Genomic DNA, 16,699 nt, shown 5'->3' with positions numbered 1-16,699 from the left:
AAGGGAAATATTTTAATTTGTTAAATTAATTGTCAATCACATATGGATAAATTGTTTCATTCTGCTGAATCCAAGTTACTGAGTGTATACATGAAGGACGGTAGATAAACAAGTGACATTTTAGGAACCGCAGAAGCATTGGGGTATAGTTTTGCTCTCCGGGCTTATCTCCAAAGTAGCATTTCAATTAAACAATAATAACATATGATAACAATATTCACATTTTCACATGCACTACAAATGTGATGGATGTTTGAGCAAGAAGGTCAAAGGTCAAGATGCAATTTTCAGTTTTTTGGGCTATACTGCTTGCAACAGTACAGACTTTGCAAGGACAGCTGCCGTACGTAGCCTACTAAAAGTAAAAATAAAAATGTTGACATTATTGATTTATGCCTAGTTTTCCAGACATGGATTAAACCTAGTCTTAAAGTAAGAAACATTCTACCAAGATCTCCATTGAAAAGGTTTTTGTCTCAAACTAGGGTTAATCCATGTCTGGGAAACCGGGTCTTAATGTCTATTGTCAGAGAAGTTTACAGCATTGCATGATAAACCAGGTCTGTAATTGATACATTTAGTGATTTAGCAGACGCTCTTATCCAGAGCGACTTACAGTAAGTACAGGGTCATTCCCCCCGAGGCAAGTAGGGTGAAATGCCTCATTGTGTGTACAATAGATCAATTGTTCTTAGGTTCCATCTCTCAGTATACAAACTTCTGTTCTGGACAGGTTCATACTTTTGCATGTGATTAGTAGACTAGGGCAGCAGAGGGCAGCAGTGCTGAACAAAAGTCTTCATAGTAACACAAGCTTCACAGACATACTGTAAACAAACTCATTTACCTCTTCTGCCCTTACCCTCATGATCAAGTGATGCTGAGTGATGAGGGAGTGTGGTTACCATGGCTACAGATTCTCAAAAGACACCTCTTGGCTCAGTAGAAAGGACGTCAATAGGCCTCACTGTGTATGTGCATGTCCCTAGCCCGGTAGATCTGAAAGAAACAGGATAGCATCAACAATGATGTCTATGTCCCTCCTTAATTAGAAGTCACAGTGTCTCCACTGAGTATTTCAGAAAGCAGAAAGGCTTGAACCAGATTTGTCTGTTTCAGCATATTGGAGGAGAAGGGGCGAGTATAGTCATTCTACTTAGTCATATTCTTCTTTTGCTAATCTTTTTTCTCCAGGAGATTCAATTTCTATTCTATTTTTTTCTCTCTTTATCTTTCTCTCTCTGTCTCTCTCACACACACACCACACACACACACACACACACAAACCTGCTTGTTATTTTACATAGACTCATGGTCCAGGAGGAAAACATGCTGCTCATCTGTCAAAGTTGGCATGTAATTGTTAGCATTGGTGCATTGGCCATGCCTCATCCCTGTGAGCACACACACACTCTCCCTCACACCATACCTCATTGTCACTCCTACTCTGACCTCAAACAAGCTGTAACAAGTTAGTTACTCAGAAGAAGGACAAGTTGTCCAACAACACACAATATCTTGAGAGACTGGGTGTTTAGCTTCTTCAGTTCCAAAAGACAGTAATCTTGAAAACAATATGTTATAAGACAACACATCTCTGTTTCACAATTCACGGAATCAAGAGCCTCGTACATAGAAAGGTATATGAAGCCAAACGGTGGCACCCACAGAGAGTTTTTTAGATTAATTCGTTTGGACTATCCTACTTTGAAGCTATGGTTAGGCAGCCTGTCTGTGCCAGCAGAGTATAGTGACATGTATTGCGAGACAGGAGGGGAGCAACCCAAACCTCTTCCTTGCTCTTTCATCGCTTTTCCTGCCCCCGGCCTCTGAGAACAGATGAGGACCTTGGAATGCTGCCGTTTTTCCAACTGGAATTCACTAAGCGGAGGAAACACTAAGTCACTGGGAATGCACACAGAGTGGTGGTGGAAGAGACTATTTCGCTGTCAAATTGCATTTCTTTTTTTTTTGTGGTACATTCATTGGTTTGAAAGTTTTAGGAGGGGAAATCTTTTATGTGTGGTAGGTGGATATATTTATTTCTGTGTTGGGGGTAACGCGTTACAAAGTAGGCCTATTGCGTCACAAAGCAACACGTTACTGTATTCAGATTACATTTTTCTATAATGCATGCAGTAATGTAACGCATTACTGTTGATAACTTCAGTAATTGCATTACAGTTACTAATACAAAAATGTCTTCCGTTACTTACATTACTGCGATCTGCATATCGGGGGGAGAAAAAAACAACAAATCAAACCTGTACATTGTACTTTTGGGGAGGCTAAGCCTGGAGATATATACTATTATTTTTCCTGTGACCCAGCAAAACTAGGGGAGTCTGGGGGCATGTTCCCCCAGAATAATTTGTTAAAATATCCTTTTAAATAGTGTCCTCTAATGATATTTGACTAAATGGGAGACCACCTCCCGTTCCTGACAAGCAGCATGTAGTAATTATGCCTTCTGCAAACTTTGTTGTTGTAATTTGTAAACAGGCCATTGGTCTGTCATTCTTTAATATATATTGTGTAGTTATAAACTCTTGAAACTGTTAATGATTAGTGATTTTTTTTTGGGGGGGGGGTAGTAATCGTGTTTAAAAAATCCAGTATTTTGGGGGATGGATTCTGGGACCCTTATTTTCAGTGTTCAATGTTGACAGCTATGTTGTAGCAGCATACATAGTAGAGGAAATGTTGCCATTTAAAGTGATCAAACGTTTCCCTCTTCAACACATCTGATTCAAATGAATGGTTCGTTAGCAGGCTCCCGCAGGAGGTAACGACCTATTCATTTGAATCAGGTGTGCTCGAGCAGAGAAACATCTAAAACATGCAGGACAGTGGCACCTGAGGACCAGGATTGCCCACCCATGATCTAGACCATGCAGGGCAGTAGATCCCCAGGACCCTGAGAAACACCAGACTTTCAATCAGCACATCTGCAGTGATTGTGTGAGTAACGTCAGCTGCCAGGTCCAGTGCCATGCCTGAACTTACTTCCCCATAAATACCAGTTGGGCAGTGTCAAGTAATCATAGCAAAAGGAACGGACAACAGAATGGAGAAACTGGTTTTCCTCGTCACCCTGATGGTCTGTGGCTCAGAAGGGAGCCTGTCTGCGTTTGATGTAGGCAATTACCAAGGTACCTGTTCCCTTATTGTAATGCAGTGGAAGGCATTATTATGGTGTGCTGGAAAACCCTTAAGACTATCTGTACATGCTGTGTTTCTGGAGGTATACTGTCACAACAAAGATTGTCTGCATTAAACAGTTACACTTAATTTCTGAACATAATAGAATTGAACATTAGGCCAATATAATTCCTTCAGGTAAAGTAACTTTGCCAAGTTATAAATGTTAAATGTGCTAGCTAATGTAGATCAAGACAAGGTAAGAAATGTTCATTAAATGATTGCCAGTGTGCTGTCACGAGCATTCCGAGCCATTTCTGAAATGTCTTCTCTTTGGCACTAGACTTGTTTGAGAGCATGTTCACCTTCCCTGGGGAGACCAACACGACTCATGTGAGTGTCGACTCTGAGGCAACAGCGAACTCCATCAACACAACCACTGTGTGTCTACGCTTCTTCACCGATTCATGCGGAAGTTCCAGTCTCTTCTCTCTCGCCACCCCAAAGCAAGCAAACAGCCTTCTTCTGTGGAGAGATGAGCCAAATGTTTATAATGTGTTGGTGAATGATCAAGAGGTGCGCTTCCCTGGTTTGAAAAGCGAGCTGAATCAGTGGAACTCTATTTGTGCCACCTGGGAGAGCACTACTGGACTGGCCCAGGTGTGGCTGAACAGCAAGCCTAGCCCCAGGAAGTCTGTCAGCCCTGGGTATTTTATCGATGAGCTTCCCAGTATCGTTCTGGGTCAGGAGCAGGACTCGTATTATGGCGGATTTGATGCTGCACAGTCTTTTGTTGGCTCTCTGACTGACGTCTACATGTGGGACTCTGTTCTTTCTCCAAAGGAGATCCAGTACTACATGACTGGTGTGGTAGTGAGGCCTGGGAATGTGGTAGACTGGAGGCATATTAGGTTTACTAGAACTGATGCTGTAGTTGAAGAGACCAGTGTTTTAGGCTTTGCCAAACATTGTAGTCATGAAATGTCTTAAGGCTTCCATTGTCACTGAGAATGTTTGATTCCTTTTTGTCTGCATTTGATTTAGTAAACGCAAATTCAATCAAGTGTTGCAATTCTTTCATTTTATTTCACTGATGTGGAGTTGTCCACAACTGAAGCTCAGTAGCAGACCACATTTCAACCCAATACACCCTCAGATTCACTTCCTGTAACCCTCCATCTTACCTTCCCAGCTCTTATTTCCAGGCACTGAGGACTCCAACCATACCAGCTCTTGCTTGGTAAACTAGCCCTTCTATTAAACTGCTGATTCAGTTTTTTGCTGCCATCTCATTTCTACAGGATGTAAGAGGCTTGTCTTTGCTGCCGGCTTAATTCTTCCAATAAAACTTGTTAAAGTATTCAGTTGTTGAACTTTCTATGTTGAGCACAATGCGTAGAGGGTACAGCTGGACTGACTGTTAGCTAATAGTTTCCAGAGGCTGCCACTAGGGGCAGGGGTACCTGTCCAAGCACTTAATGCTGAGGACAGTGCTTTTTTTGGGGGGGGGGGGGTAATAAAGTAAAAAAAAAAAAAGTATTTTGGGGGATGGATTCTGGGACCCTTATTTTCAGTGGTCAATGTTGACAGCTATGTTGTAGCAGCATACATAGTAGAGGAAATGTTGCCATTTAAAGTTAAGCATTTTATTTTGCAGCCTTGTTATGTTGATATGAAAACTTTTAGGTTGATGTTTTTGTCAGTTTTGTGGTATTGAAAAGCATAAAAGAGATCTTGTTTATGTCCTCGTTATAAGAAGAATTTGAGACGATTTGGGCATATGGTAAATATATTGTTATTTGGCAAGTGCATCTCAGGTGATGTTTCGGAGTAATGTAACTAGTAGTGTAACGAGGCCTGTTTACTTTCAGCAGTGAGTAGGCTAATCTAGTAGAGTAAAGCATTGCTTTAAAAAATAACTAGTAATGTGTAATCTATTACTTTTTTGAGTAACTACCCCAACACTGATTTATTTTTAGAATGTCGAGTCTCTTAATGAATTGGTTGAAGACCTGCAAGTCTGTCACATATTGGACCTTCCGCTGCCCTGCCCAGGTTGACAAGCATAGAAATAAATTCTATCAAACGCCATCACAACTTGTAAGTCAAATAACTGAGTACATTTTGGGTCATAAAGTATTGGTGACACATAGGCTACCATACATCACATCAAATTATATTGGGTTTTTTTTTTACAAACAATGGGCCTCATTGTTGAACATTTTCTGAAGTTCCTTCTGAAATTTTTCTTACAGGCTTCTCAAAAACAACGTAAGAAAAACACATCCGCCAAATTCATGAACGCTTGAAAATGTGTTCCTACGCAGCAGAAGTTTTCTGAGCTGTGCTCCCCGGGAAGAGTTTTCTTAAGTTGAAAGCGTGTCCTCGTGCTCCTGAATTTGCATACATGCACACCCCGACAGCTCCTTATAAGGGCACACAACAGCAGTGACGTGTCCAGTCAGAATCGACACAATTAGAAAAGCAACAGGAACGCAAGTTATGTCCAAGCGAAAACCAACCGGTGCACAAGTGGAGGAAGTGAATGGAAGGATGGTATGTTTGTTCAAAGCCCCTGTCTGGCTGAGGGCTATTACCTGTGTGACACACCTAACCTTGTGAAGGATGAACTTGCTCAGTGTAGCTCAGTGCCCACATGCTTTCACTATCCAGATTGATACTAACCTGCAATTCACCAACCTATGCAGGAGATCAGTACAGCATCCCTTGAAGCCACTTGGAGAGAACATGTGGAATCACACTTTAGTGCTTTTCACTGGTTTGGATTGTCAGAACAATTACACAGTTGAGCAGCACATTGAGAGTGAAGGGGAGGCCCTCCAATGGCTGTTGAGTAAACGTGCGAACGGGTATCATGTTTTTGACAGTGTTCAGAATATTTACCAGTTCAAACAGTTGAGGAAAGAACTCACAGAGTAAGCTTATAGCACGCTGTACTTGATTTCCATAACCCTAACACAACATTTCTCTATTCTCTCTATTCACACACTTTAACAGACCTCAGAGTTGTAATGTAAGGATGGGTTGTAGCTGGAAAAAGTTTAACCGGAAACATCATCTTAAACACGGATGAGTTTGGAAAGGAGGACACACAACGAAGAGTGTTAAATATTGTGGAGAGGTAGAAGAACATTGGATAACCATGGTCGACAGACCAGGATGGTGGAAGTTCTTGGGAGCAGAGTTCACATCAGATTCAGTGAAGGCAGAGATCATGGAAGGTGTGTCTATGTGCTCTCAATATCCCCATGCCTTCCTAATGATAATCCCTGCAGATACATCCTTCACAGAAGAATAGAAGAAGTTTGTACAATACAACATGAAGCTACTAGGAGAGCAAGTTTGGAGCCACACCATAGTGGTCTTCACTAACGGCAAGTGGTTGGGTGAATATAGCATTGAGCATCACATTGAGAGTGAAGGCGAAGCTCTAGAGTGGCTGATTGAAAAATGTGGGAACAGGTATCACATATTTGACAGAGATGTGAAGGACATAAATAATGTCCCAGAACTGGTGAGAACAATCGAAGAAATGGTGTCAGAGAACAGTCCATATGAGGCGAGCAGAGAGACATTGAGCCCCGTGGAGAACAGGGTATCCACAGTTGTCCAGAAGGAAGATGAACCACTTTTAAAGATGGTGGAAGTTCTCTACAGGAAATGGGACTTCTCTTGGCACCAGGACTAACTATTGCACCTGGAAATCAGAGCATGAATGAACCATTACAGTGTAAGTGATTTACAAACTGTCCTTGTAAATACATTTATACAACGCTAAAGGATTTTTAGAAGCCAATCGGTCATGTATGGGCCTATGTCAAACATAACATAAAAATACATTGTATAGCTTCTTCCTAGCGGTTTATTATATAAGCATTCCCAGCACTTTCTTTGATGACACATGTTGTTACTATAATAACAATATCTTTACAATACATCAACATAGGGTTAGGGTTCGTGTTCCTCCTTCAGTGTGTCCTTCTATTTAAAGATCTTGGATTTTAAAAAAGCATAAAAATCTACTTATTGCTTTGTAGTTAGGTTTGCTATCTACGCTTGCTAGCTTTCTCAATCCATCTAATGTGGCGGATGCAGCACTGATCACCACCCGGTTCAGTGCAGCGCATGCTGATTATACATTTTGTCTGATTCACTTATTTGTCACAGATTGTCACAGTGACACGAGCCATGATAACTGGAAACATGCCCTGAAAGGTGAAAGTTGTAAGAGTGCTTGTTATTCATGAAATCTAAGATCAGTAAAAGTATGTTATTGTGTTTTATGTAGTCTCAAACAAAAGGAAACTTTCCAAAAGCGTCAAAAAAGGAGGAGAAAAGAGAAATTTAGCTTGGCAAATATTTTTGGATTGGAAAGGAAAGCTTATCAGAATTAATGGAGAAAACCTTTAAGAATTTTGACAAAGACAATCAGGAATCTTTGGGTGAGTAGTAATTGAAACTTTGTCCCAAAGCTAACCAAAGCTATTACTCAGCCTTTTCTGTGTTGCAGAGAGGATAAAGACACTTGGGAAATTTCCGCTCCCCTCTTCATGCCGCCCAAAGCAGCTGCCTATGTTGCCTATAGGAAGGACCGGCACTGCCTCCATGTCTGGCTTTGAGGTTAACAAACCTAATATTTTATTATTTTAAAGGTGTTGATTCACTTGATTCTGGCATGACAGTACTCAAACCCCAATGGAAGGAACTAATAGAGAAGGAGTGGATTTGAAGAGAAAATAAATTGATGTATGATGTCATACACAAGCTTCCCATTCAATGGGAAAATTATGGTAAACAACTTTATACTTTCGAAAATCCATAATAAAAAATTAAAAAGACAACTTTGACTTTTACGTTGATTTAACATACAGTACATCAGCCATGTAATTTATAGTCTGTTTCTTGTAAACAGAGAAAACCTCTGAACTTGACCTTCAAGTAAGGGCAAGAGTTCATCAGAAAGTCAACTCATGGTTAAACAGCCGTGGATATCATTCTGGTGCTGGACGCATGGAAACTCCAGAGAGCAGTGACAATAAAGAAATATCTTAAGTCCAGCAGAAAGGCTTAAGACGCACTTGTTCCGGGAGTACAACGGTACCAATGATTTGCTGGACCTGATGTTAGTTTCCTTCAGGAACACAATGACTCTTATTGAGGGACTTGTTGAGTTATTTGTTGGTCAGATGGCTGAGCGGTTAGGGAACCAGGCTAGTAATCTGAATGTTTTAGCTTCTGCTAGGGACAGTGGGAGATTCAAACTACAAGGTCAGGAGCAGAGGGCTTTGCTGTTGACTAAAGAAAAGAAAATGAGAAAAACAAGAATGGTTGACATACAATAAGAGGTAAGAAATTATGATTATTTTAGATGTTGTGTGTTTGAAATTATTTTGAGATTAAAACCTAAATTAAAGTTCAGAACACAACTCAAGTAAATTCTTACGTAAAGTCTATTGGAGCCTACAGTAACTTGCATATGAAACTGTTAAGGAGGGAGGGCCAACACCAGCAAAATATTGCATAAAACATATCCTTGCTGTGAGAAGATTTGTAGGGGGAACACTGAAGCCGACATTATCGTTCAATTTCTCTTCAGTTTGAATCTGAACCATTTTTTATTTAATCAACAATATCCCACAAGGATATAAACATTACACCAGATCATAATGCATTAACACATCTCCCTTTGTCTATTAGTCTTAACACTTGGGAACAAATTTGTATTAAATAACATTACAATCGAGAAGATTATAGTAAACTACAGGGTAACATATCTGTGGAAATTGTGAGGCGTGCTTGTGTCGGTTGCCGATGGGTCCATTTTGTTACTGCAATTTTATTTAACTAATACCTATATTTAGGTATGCATACTTATTTAAAGATGGCATCAATTAAAAATCATTTGTTGCTTCTCATTTACATTTGAAAATACAAAGACGAAAGAAGTGTAGACTGAAACAGGGTACTTGTCATTTCCCTTAGGGCAAGAGGGAATGGTGATAGGAAAACCTAGCTACATGTTGGCCTTTCTGCGGCCGTCTTGCCATTTTAAGTAGCTAGCCATCTCCCAGAAAGTTAGAGCTGCTAAACTGATGTTCTAGGCTACACATCTTGAAACAGGAGTTTCAGGCAGGAGACTGGGTGTAGCAGGTGAGTCCTGAGGGTTAAGAGCAGATCCCTTAGGGGCGCCTCCGTCCTTCCGAGCAGATTCAGTCACTCTTGACACACCTCACACCAAGGGAACATCTGATAAAATAATCTGTAGAACCATCAAGATAATCGGGACGTTACCTAGGATTGTCGGAAGGGGCGAAATCGGCCCGATTATCCTGTAGTGTGTCCCCAGCATTAAGTGCTTGGATAGGTACCCCTGCCCCTAGTGGCAGCCTCTGGAAACTTAGCTAACAGTCAGTCCAGCTGCACCCTCTACGCATTGTGCTTGACATAGAAAGTTCAACAACTGAATACTTTAACAAGTTTTATTGGAAGAATTAAGCCGGCAGCAAAGACAAGCCTCTTACATCCTGTAGAAATGAGATGGCAGCAAAAAACTGAATCAGCAGTTTAATAGAAGGGCTAGTTTACCAAGCAGGAGCTGGTATGGTTGGAGTCCTCAGTGCCTGGAAATAAGAGCTGGGAAGGTAAGATAGAGGGTTACAGGAAGTGAATCTGAGGGTGTAATGGGTTGAAATGTGGTCTGCTACTGAGCTTCAGTTGTGGACAACTCCACATCAGTGAAATGCACCAATAATGTGCAATACAATGAAAGAATTGCAACACTTGATTGAATTTGCGTTTACTAAATCAAATGCAGACAAAGGAATCAAACATTCTCAGTGACAATGGAAGCCTTAAGACATTTCATGACTACAATGTTTGGCAAAGCCTAAAACACTGGTCTCTTCAACTACAGCATCAGTTCTAGTAAACCTAATATAAACCTGCATATGAAACTGTTAAGGAGGGAGGGCCAACACCAGCAAAATATTGCATAAAACATATCCTTGCTGTGAGAAGATTTGTAGGGGGAACACTGAAGCCGACATTATCGTTCAATTTCTCTTCAGTTTGAATCTGAACCATTTTTTATTTAATCAACAATATCCCACAAGGATATAAACATTACACCAGATCATAATGCATTAACACATCTCCCTTTGTCTATTAGTCTTAACACTTGGGAACAAATTTGTATTAAATAACATTACAATCGAGAAGATTATAGTAAACTACAGGGTAACATATCTGTGGAAATTGTGAGGCGTGCTTGTGTCGGTTGCCGATGGGTCCATTTTGTTACTGCAATTTTATTTAACTAATACCTATATTTAGGTATGCATACTTATTTAAAAGATGGCATCAATTAAAAATCATTTGTTGCTTCTCATTTACATTTGAAAATACAAAGACTGAAGTGTAGACTGAAACAGGGTACTTGTCATTTCCCTTAGGGCAAGAGGGAATGGTGATAGGAAAACCTAGCTACATGTTGGCCTTTCTGCGGCCGTCTTGCCATTTTAAGTAGCTAGCCATCTCCCAGAAAGTTAGAGCTGCTAAACTGATGTTCTAGGCTACTAAAGCTTGAAACAGGAGTTTCAGGCAGGAGACTGGGTGTAGCAGGTGAGTCCTGAGGGTTAAGAGCAGATCCCTTAGGGGCGCCTCCGTCCTTCCGAGCAGATTCAGTCACTCTTGACACACCTCACACCAAGGGAACATCTGATAAAATAATCTGTAGAACCATCAAGATAATCGGGACGTTACCTAGGATTGTCGGAAGGGGCGAAATCGGCCCGATTATCCTGTAGTGTGTCCCCAGCATTAAGTGCTTGGATAGGTACCCCTGCCCCTAGTGGCAGCCTCTGGAAACTTAGCTAACAGTCAGTCCAGCTGCACCCTCTACGCATTGTGCTTGACATAGAAAGTTCAACAACTGAATACTTTAACAAGTTTTATTGGAAGAATTAAGCCGGCAGCAAAGACAAGCCTCTTACATCCTGTAGAAATGAGATGGCAGCAAAAAACTGAATCAGCAGTTTAATAGAAGGGCTAGTTTACCAAGCAGGAGCTGGTATGGTTGGAGTCCTCAGTGCCTGGAAATAAGAGCTGGGAAGGTAAGATAGAGGGTTACAGGAAGTGAATCTGAGGGTGTAATGGGTTGAAATGTGGTCTGCTACTGAGCTTCAGTTGTGGACAACTCCACATCAGTGAAATAAAATGAAAGAATTGCAACACTTGATTGAATTTGCGTTTACTAAATCAAATGCAGACAAAAAGGAATCAAACATTCTCAGTGACAATGGAAGCCTTAAGACATTTCATGACTACAATGTTTGGCAAAGCCTAAAACACTGGTCTCTTCAACTACAGCATCAGTTCTAGTAAACCTAATATGCCTCCAGTCTACCACATTCCCAGGCCTCACTACCACACCAGTCATGTAGTACTGGATCTCCTTTGGAGAAAGAACAGAGTCCCACATGTAGACGTCAGTCAGAGAGCCAACAAAAGACTGTGCAGCATCAAATCCGCCATAATACGAGTCCTGCTCCTGACCCAGAACGATACTGGGAAGATAATCGATAAAATACCCAGGGCTAACAGACTTCCTGGGGCTAGGCTTGCTGTTCAGCCACACCTGGGCCAGTCCAGTAGTGCTCTCCCAGGTGGCACAAATAGAGTTCCACTGATTCAGCTCGCTTTTCAAACCAGGGAAGCGCACCTCTTGATCATTCACCAACACATTATAAACATTTGGCTCATCTCTCCACAGAAGAAGGCTGTTTGCTTGCTTTGGGGTGGCGAGAGAGAAGAGACTGGAACTTCCGCATGAATCGGTGAAGAAGCGTAGACACACAGTGGTTGTGTTGATGGAGTTCGCTGTTGCCTCAGAGTCGACACTCACATGAGTCGTGTTGGTCTCCCCAGGGAAGGTGAACATGCTCTCAAACAAGTCTAGTGCCAAAGAGAAGACATTTCAGAAATGGCTCGGAATGCTCGTGACAGCACACTGGCAATCATTTAACAAACATTTCTTACCTTGTCTTGATATACATTAGCTAGTCCATTTAACATTTATAACTTGGCAAAGTTACTTTACCTGAAGGAATTATATTGGCCTAATGTTCAATTCTAATATGTTCAGAAATTAAGTGTAACTGTTTAATGCAGACAATCTTTGTTGTGACAGTATACCTCCAGAAACACAGCATGTACAGATAGTCTTAAGGGTTTTCCAGCACACCATAAAAATGCCTTCCAGTGCATTACAATAAGGGAACAGGTACCTTGGTAATTGCCTACATCAAACGCAGACAGGCTCCCTTCTGAGCCACAGACCATCAGGGTGACGAGGAAAACCAGTTTCTCCATTCTGTTGTCCGTTCCTTTTGCTATGATTACTTGACACTGCCCAACTGGTATTTATGGGGAAGTAAGTTCAGGCATGGCACTGGACCTGGCAGCTGACGTTACTCACACAATCACTGCAGATGTGCTGATTGAAAGTCTGGTGTTTCTCAGGGTCCGGGGGATCTACTGCCCTGCATGGTCTAGATCATGGGTGGGCAATCCTGGTCCTCAGGTGCCACTGTCCTGCATGTTTTAGATGTTTCTCTGCTCGAGCACACCTGATTCAAATGAATAGGTCGTTACCTCCTGCAGGAGCCTGCTAACGAACCATTCATTTGAATCAGGTGTGTTGAAGAGGGAAACGTTTGATCACAACTCAACTTGTCAAACATGCTGGGCAGTGGGTTGCCAGAATCAGCATAGAGGAACACTTCTGCTACTGGCCGGGTTTCCCAGATTTATTAAGAAGCTCTTAACGCTAAGAGCTTTTTAGGAACGTTCTAAGAGCTTTCTAGAGCGCTCTTACAGTGCGTGTCCACTGCAGCGACGCGAATCGCTTGCCATCGCTTGCCTTCCCACAGTTCACCACGCTCGGGGGCGTTTCATACAGATTAATGTAGAATGTAGTTCTCTAAAGTCACTGTTGTAGTTGTCGTGGCCAAGTGTGCAGACTTGGGTTTACGTAGTTGCAACATCGATCAAAATACAACTTGTTTACAAAATATAAAACTGTTTAATACTGTAGACATACATGTTGACATGTGTAAAAAAAAACGTTTTACTATATTCCTCAATCTCTGCTTATCTGCCGATACGATAGGGAGTTCCAGCCCGGCTAGCTAACTAGTTAGGACAGAACGAAGTTACGTCGTAATGTGACTAAACTGAATTTGAAAGTACAAGCACCCACAACTTCGGCAAACCTTGCGCCATGCATCGTTTTTTTGTATAACATCTCTGTACGAATACAGATATGTATCGTACAGGACTGGGTAAGCAGCCACACAAACGATTAGTTTCTCCTTCAGCTTGAAACCTAGAAAGCTAGAAATGTTTACCATGGTTTCTACGTTACGAGAAACAAGAAAACACTCCGATTGGCCATCGCTAGCGAAAATTGCTCCTCATTTGCATAAAGTTGAGAAAATCTCAACTCGAATCGCTTGAATCGCGTCGCGTCGCTACCCACAATGCACCACGCAAGCGATTCGCCTGGCTCCATAGAAAATGAATGGAAAACATGTTGTCGCTCGCATCACGTCGCTGCAGTGGACACAGCACTGTCAATGGAGCGAGGCCAGACTCTCTGTACAAATGAAATGTACGAGAGTCTGGTTAGGACCAATAGTCAGCTACAGGACTGAGAAGTAGGCTACAGGATTAGCATGACATCACTGGAGTGTTAGATAGGAACCAGGGGTTCTGTGTTGTCCATTAGAGGGCATTAGAGACCAAAATCTGCATTGTTGTATAGGTCCACAAGATGGTGTTGGTAGGATATATTGGTTATACATTATAGGAGATCCATATCCCCGTTGGCATCAAGGGCAAATGTTGACAGAACGGTGACCTCAGAAATGTTGACATTTCAACCCCCCACACCAGGGAGTTGGAGTGGAATGAAGAGAGAAGAAAATAGAATAAGAGAATTAAACAGGAAGTCGTTGTTGTGGAGAGGAGCTCTACATCATAACACACTGCCAGGCACCCCCCCCCCCCCCCCCCCCGTTTTCATCTGGAAACACACAGTAACACACCTTAACGACCACACTACACACAGTAACTCACCTTAACAACCATGTTTAACACAGTTCCACATGTCAGCTAGGCTACCATTCTACACACACAAGCTTGCTTTATTCATCATTTCCCCATCAGCGGTACAATGCAGACACATTGTAAAACACCAGTACACACCGGTAACTCACAAGTTTAAGTTAACTTTATTTGTCATTTCACAATACAAAACAGACAAACCTTGTAAGGAAATGTCATGTCACACTGGCCCTCGGTACTACACAACCGTCACACACTTCCACAGCCATAATACTGACGAGAAGGAAAGGTTTCTAATGTAGCCTTAAAAACAGAGGCAGTGTCAGCCTCCCTGATTGAGACAGAAAGTCTGTTCCAGAGGAGAGGAGCTCTATATGAGAACACTACCCCCTGATGTTTTCTTCTTGACGTTTGGAATCACCAGATATCTATTGTCTTGGGATCATAGCGTCCTTATAGGGTGCAAGGAGATGGAGGGATTTGTATGCTAGAAGTGGGACTTTGAATTCGGCTTTGGCTTGAATTAGAAGCCAGAGAGTCAGAATAGGTGAAATGTGGTTGTTATTTTCTGGTTCTAGTCAGTAATCTTGCTACAGCATCTTGCACCAGTTGCAGACTTTTTATGTAAGCATTCCAGAGGCCAGAAAATAGTACATTACAATAGTTCGGTATTATACAGTAACAAATGCATGTATTCATTTTCCAGCATCATTCTGTCAGAGAAATTTTTAATTCTTAATTTGGAAATGTTAAGTAGATGGAAAAATGCAATTTTGGTTATGTTCTTAGAATGGCATTCAAGTGAGAGGTCCAAATCCATTGTGACTCCAAGATTTGGCTTGGGAAGACTTTTATGCTGTCAAATTCCAAGGTGTGGTCGGATAGCTCATAATTCTTTGGTCCCTCAGTTTGATCAGATTTGCAAAGAAAGAAATTGATTGTCATTAATGTCCTTATCGCAGAGACACGTTTGTAGATATGTGGTAATTCTCCTGACTTCAGGGAAATATATACCTGGGTGTCGTCTGTGTAGTAGTAAAAGTTTACTCAAGAGTGTTGAATTAAATTTCCTAGAGGCAGCATGTAGAGAAAAAAAGAAAACTGACTAGGACAGAGCCCTGCAATGCAAACTGGGATTTTTCAGATAAATATGAACAATTGGAATGCCGTGCCAGAGATCCCACCATAGTTCTCAATATGCTAGAGGTGATCAACTATGTCAAAAGCTGCTCTCAGGTCCAGGGGAACCAGAACAGAAACAGAGCTAGCATCAGAGGCCATCTGTAAGTCATTGACTAACTTGGCATGTGCTTGTTCAGCACTGGTGAAAACAAAATTCAGTTTGAAGGGATTTATACAATAGTTTTGAGCAGAGATGTCCAGTGAGCTGTTGGGCAATTTTTGAGAGAAAGAGAAGATTTGAAATGGGCCTGTGCTTGCTTATAACTTAAGGATTCAGGTTTTGTTTTTTAGGCAGTGGCTTGCTATATGTTTGTTTATGCTATTCGAAAGGCAGTAGAGATGTGGCCAGATACAATCAATTCATAAAAATATTTATCAATTATAGGGAGGAGTTTTTTTTACAAAGTTTGTTAGCAAGGGAGTCGAGAAGGCAGCTAGTGGATTTATGATACCATAGATAAAGGATTGAAGTGAGTTAGATCCTTAACTTGCAGAGTGCTTGGTATGGGGGAAGATTCTGTGTTTGTGTTGGCATTTCTAGGGCCAGTCTGTAGTTGGTCCATGATTGTGTAGATTTTGTGGTTTAAGAATTCCAGGTAATCATCAGGGGAGAGATCTCTCCTGACACAGAGTGTACTTTTTTGTGAGATTAGAACTAGTGTTAAATAAGAATTTAGGGTTATCTCTAATCAGTTCGTAGAGGCATTATGATCGGGCCTTGTGAGGGAATGCTTATACTCCAAAGTTATCCTTCCAAGCCGGACAGAATACTTCTGGTTTAGTGGCCTGCCATTTCATCCAAATTATTCTTTTTATTTGAATTTTTAAGAGTGCAGGTTTCATCTAGCCTGGTCCTAACCATACCCTCATACATTTCATTTGTACAGAGGGTCTGGGATCTCTCGATTGACAAACGTTAACTTCCTTGAAGGCGGGTCCTCTGTTGAAGTTTAAAACTATTGGATCCGCCCAGAGCCACTCTGATTTGCCATAACCAATCGCAAGCGTTCGCCTTAGCCAACTCCTTCACCACTACTGTAACGGAGCTAGCTGCCGTGGCTGGAAAATCAAACTTTTCCCGAACCCCGTGGGGAGGAGGGCCACAACATCATGGCCACCAACAAAACTCAGCAAGGAATGTTCTTGCTCCGGCTTTAACCTATATTCGGCAGCGTTGCCACAACCGCAGAATAGTTTTGCTCGCATCTTTCACCGTCGACATTACTGAACT

At 41.6% G+C, this 16,699-nt stretch overlaps 2 protein-coding genes and 1 pseudogene across 2 annotated transcripts; 2 read left to right on the top strand and 1 right to left on the bottom strand.

Annotated features, from left to right (window-relative positions):
• Positions 1-3,016: 3,016 nt before the first annotated feature.
• On the top strand, positions 3,017-4,204 carry LOC146268073 (C-reactive protein-like). The gene is made up of 2 exons (XM_084666955.1): positions 3,017-3,152; positions 3,485-4,204. Exons 1-2 carry the CDS (start codon positions 3,068-3,070, stop codon positions 4,129-4,131), a joined length of 732 nt encoding a protein of 243 aa, XP_084523081.1. The 5' UTR covers positions 3,017-3,067; the 3' UTR covers positions 4,132-4,204.
• A 1,439-nt stretch (positions 4,205-5,643) lies between these two features.
• On the top strand, positions 5,644-6,850 carry LOC146268072 (GTPase IMAP family member 4-like; annotated as a pseudogene).
• A 4,544-nt stretch (positions 6,851-11,394) lies between these two features.
• On the bottom strand, positions 11,395-12,581 carry LOC146268071 (C-reactive protein-like). The gene is made up of 2 exons (XM_084710004.1): positions 12,447-12,581; positions 11,395-12,114 (listed from the first exon to the last, which is right to left on the bottom strand). Exons 1-2 carry the CDS (start codon positions 12,529-12,531, stop codon positions 11,468-11,470), a joined length of 732 nt encoding a protein of 243 aa, XP_084566130.1. The 5' UTR covers positions 12,532-12,581; the 3' UTR covers positions 11,395-11,467.
• Between the last annotated feature and the right edge of the window lie 4,118 nt (positions 12,582-16,699).

Source organism: Hypomesus nipponensis, chromosome 11 (assembly GCF_054491055.1).
Source record: "Hypomesus nipponensis isolate SF chromosome 11, ASM5449105v1, whole genome shotgun sequence".
NCBI lineage: Eukaryota > Metazoa > Chordata > Actinopteri > Osmeriformes > Osmeridae > Hypomesus > Hypomesus nipponensis.
This window is presented reverse-complemented; position numbering and strand designations above follow the sequence as displayed.

Bases quoted from the DNA above. Each gene is read 5' to 3' on its own strand.
- LOC146268073 (XM_084666955.1), top strand. From the start codon at position 3,068: ATGGAGAAACTGGTTTTCCTCGTCACCCTGATGGTCTGTGGCTCAGAA. The intron at 3,153-3,484 runs GTACCTGTTCCC...CTTTGGCACTAG, and splicing joins TGATGTAGGCAATTACCAAG to ACTTGTTTGAGAGCATGTTC.
- LOC146268071 (XM_084710004.1), bottom strand. From the start codon at position 12,531: ATGGAGAAACTGGTTTTCCTCGTCACCCTGATGGTCTGTGGCTCAGAA. The intron at 12,115-12,446 runs GTACCTGTTCCC...CTTTGGCACTAG, and splicing joins TGATGTAGGCAATTACCAAG to ACTTGTTTGAGAGCATGTTC.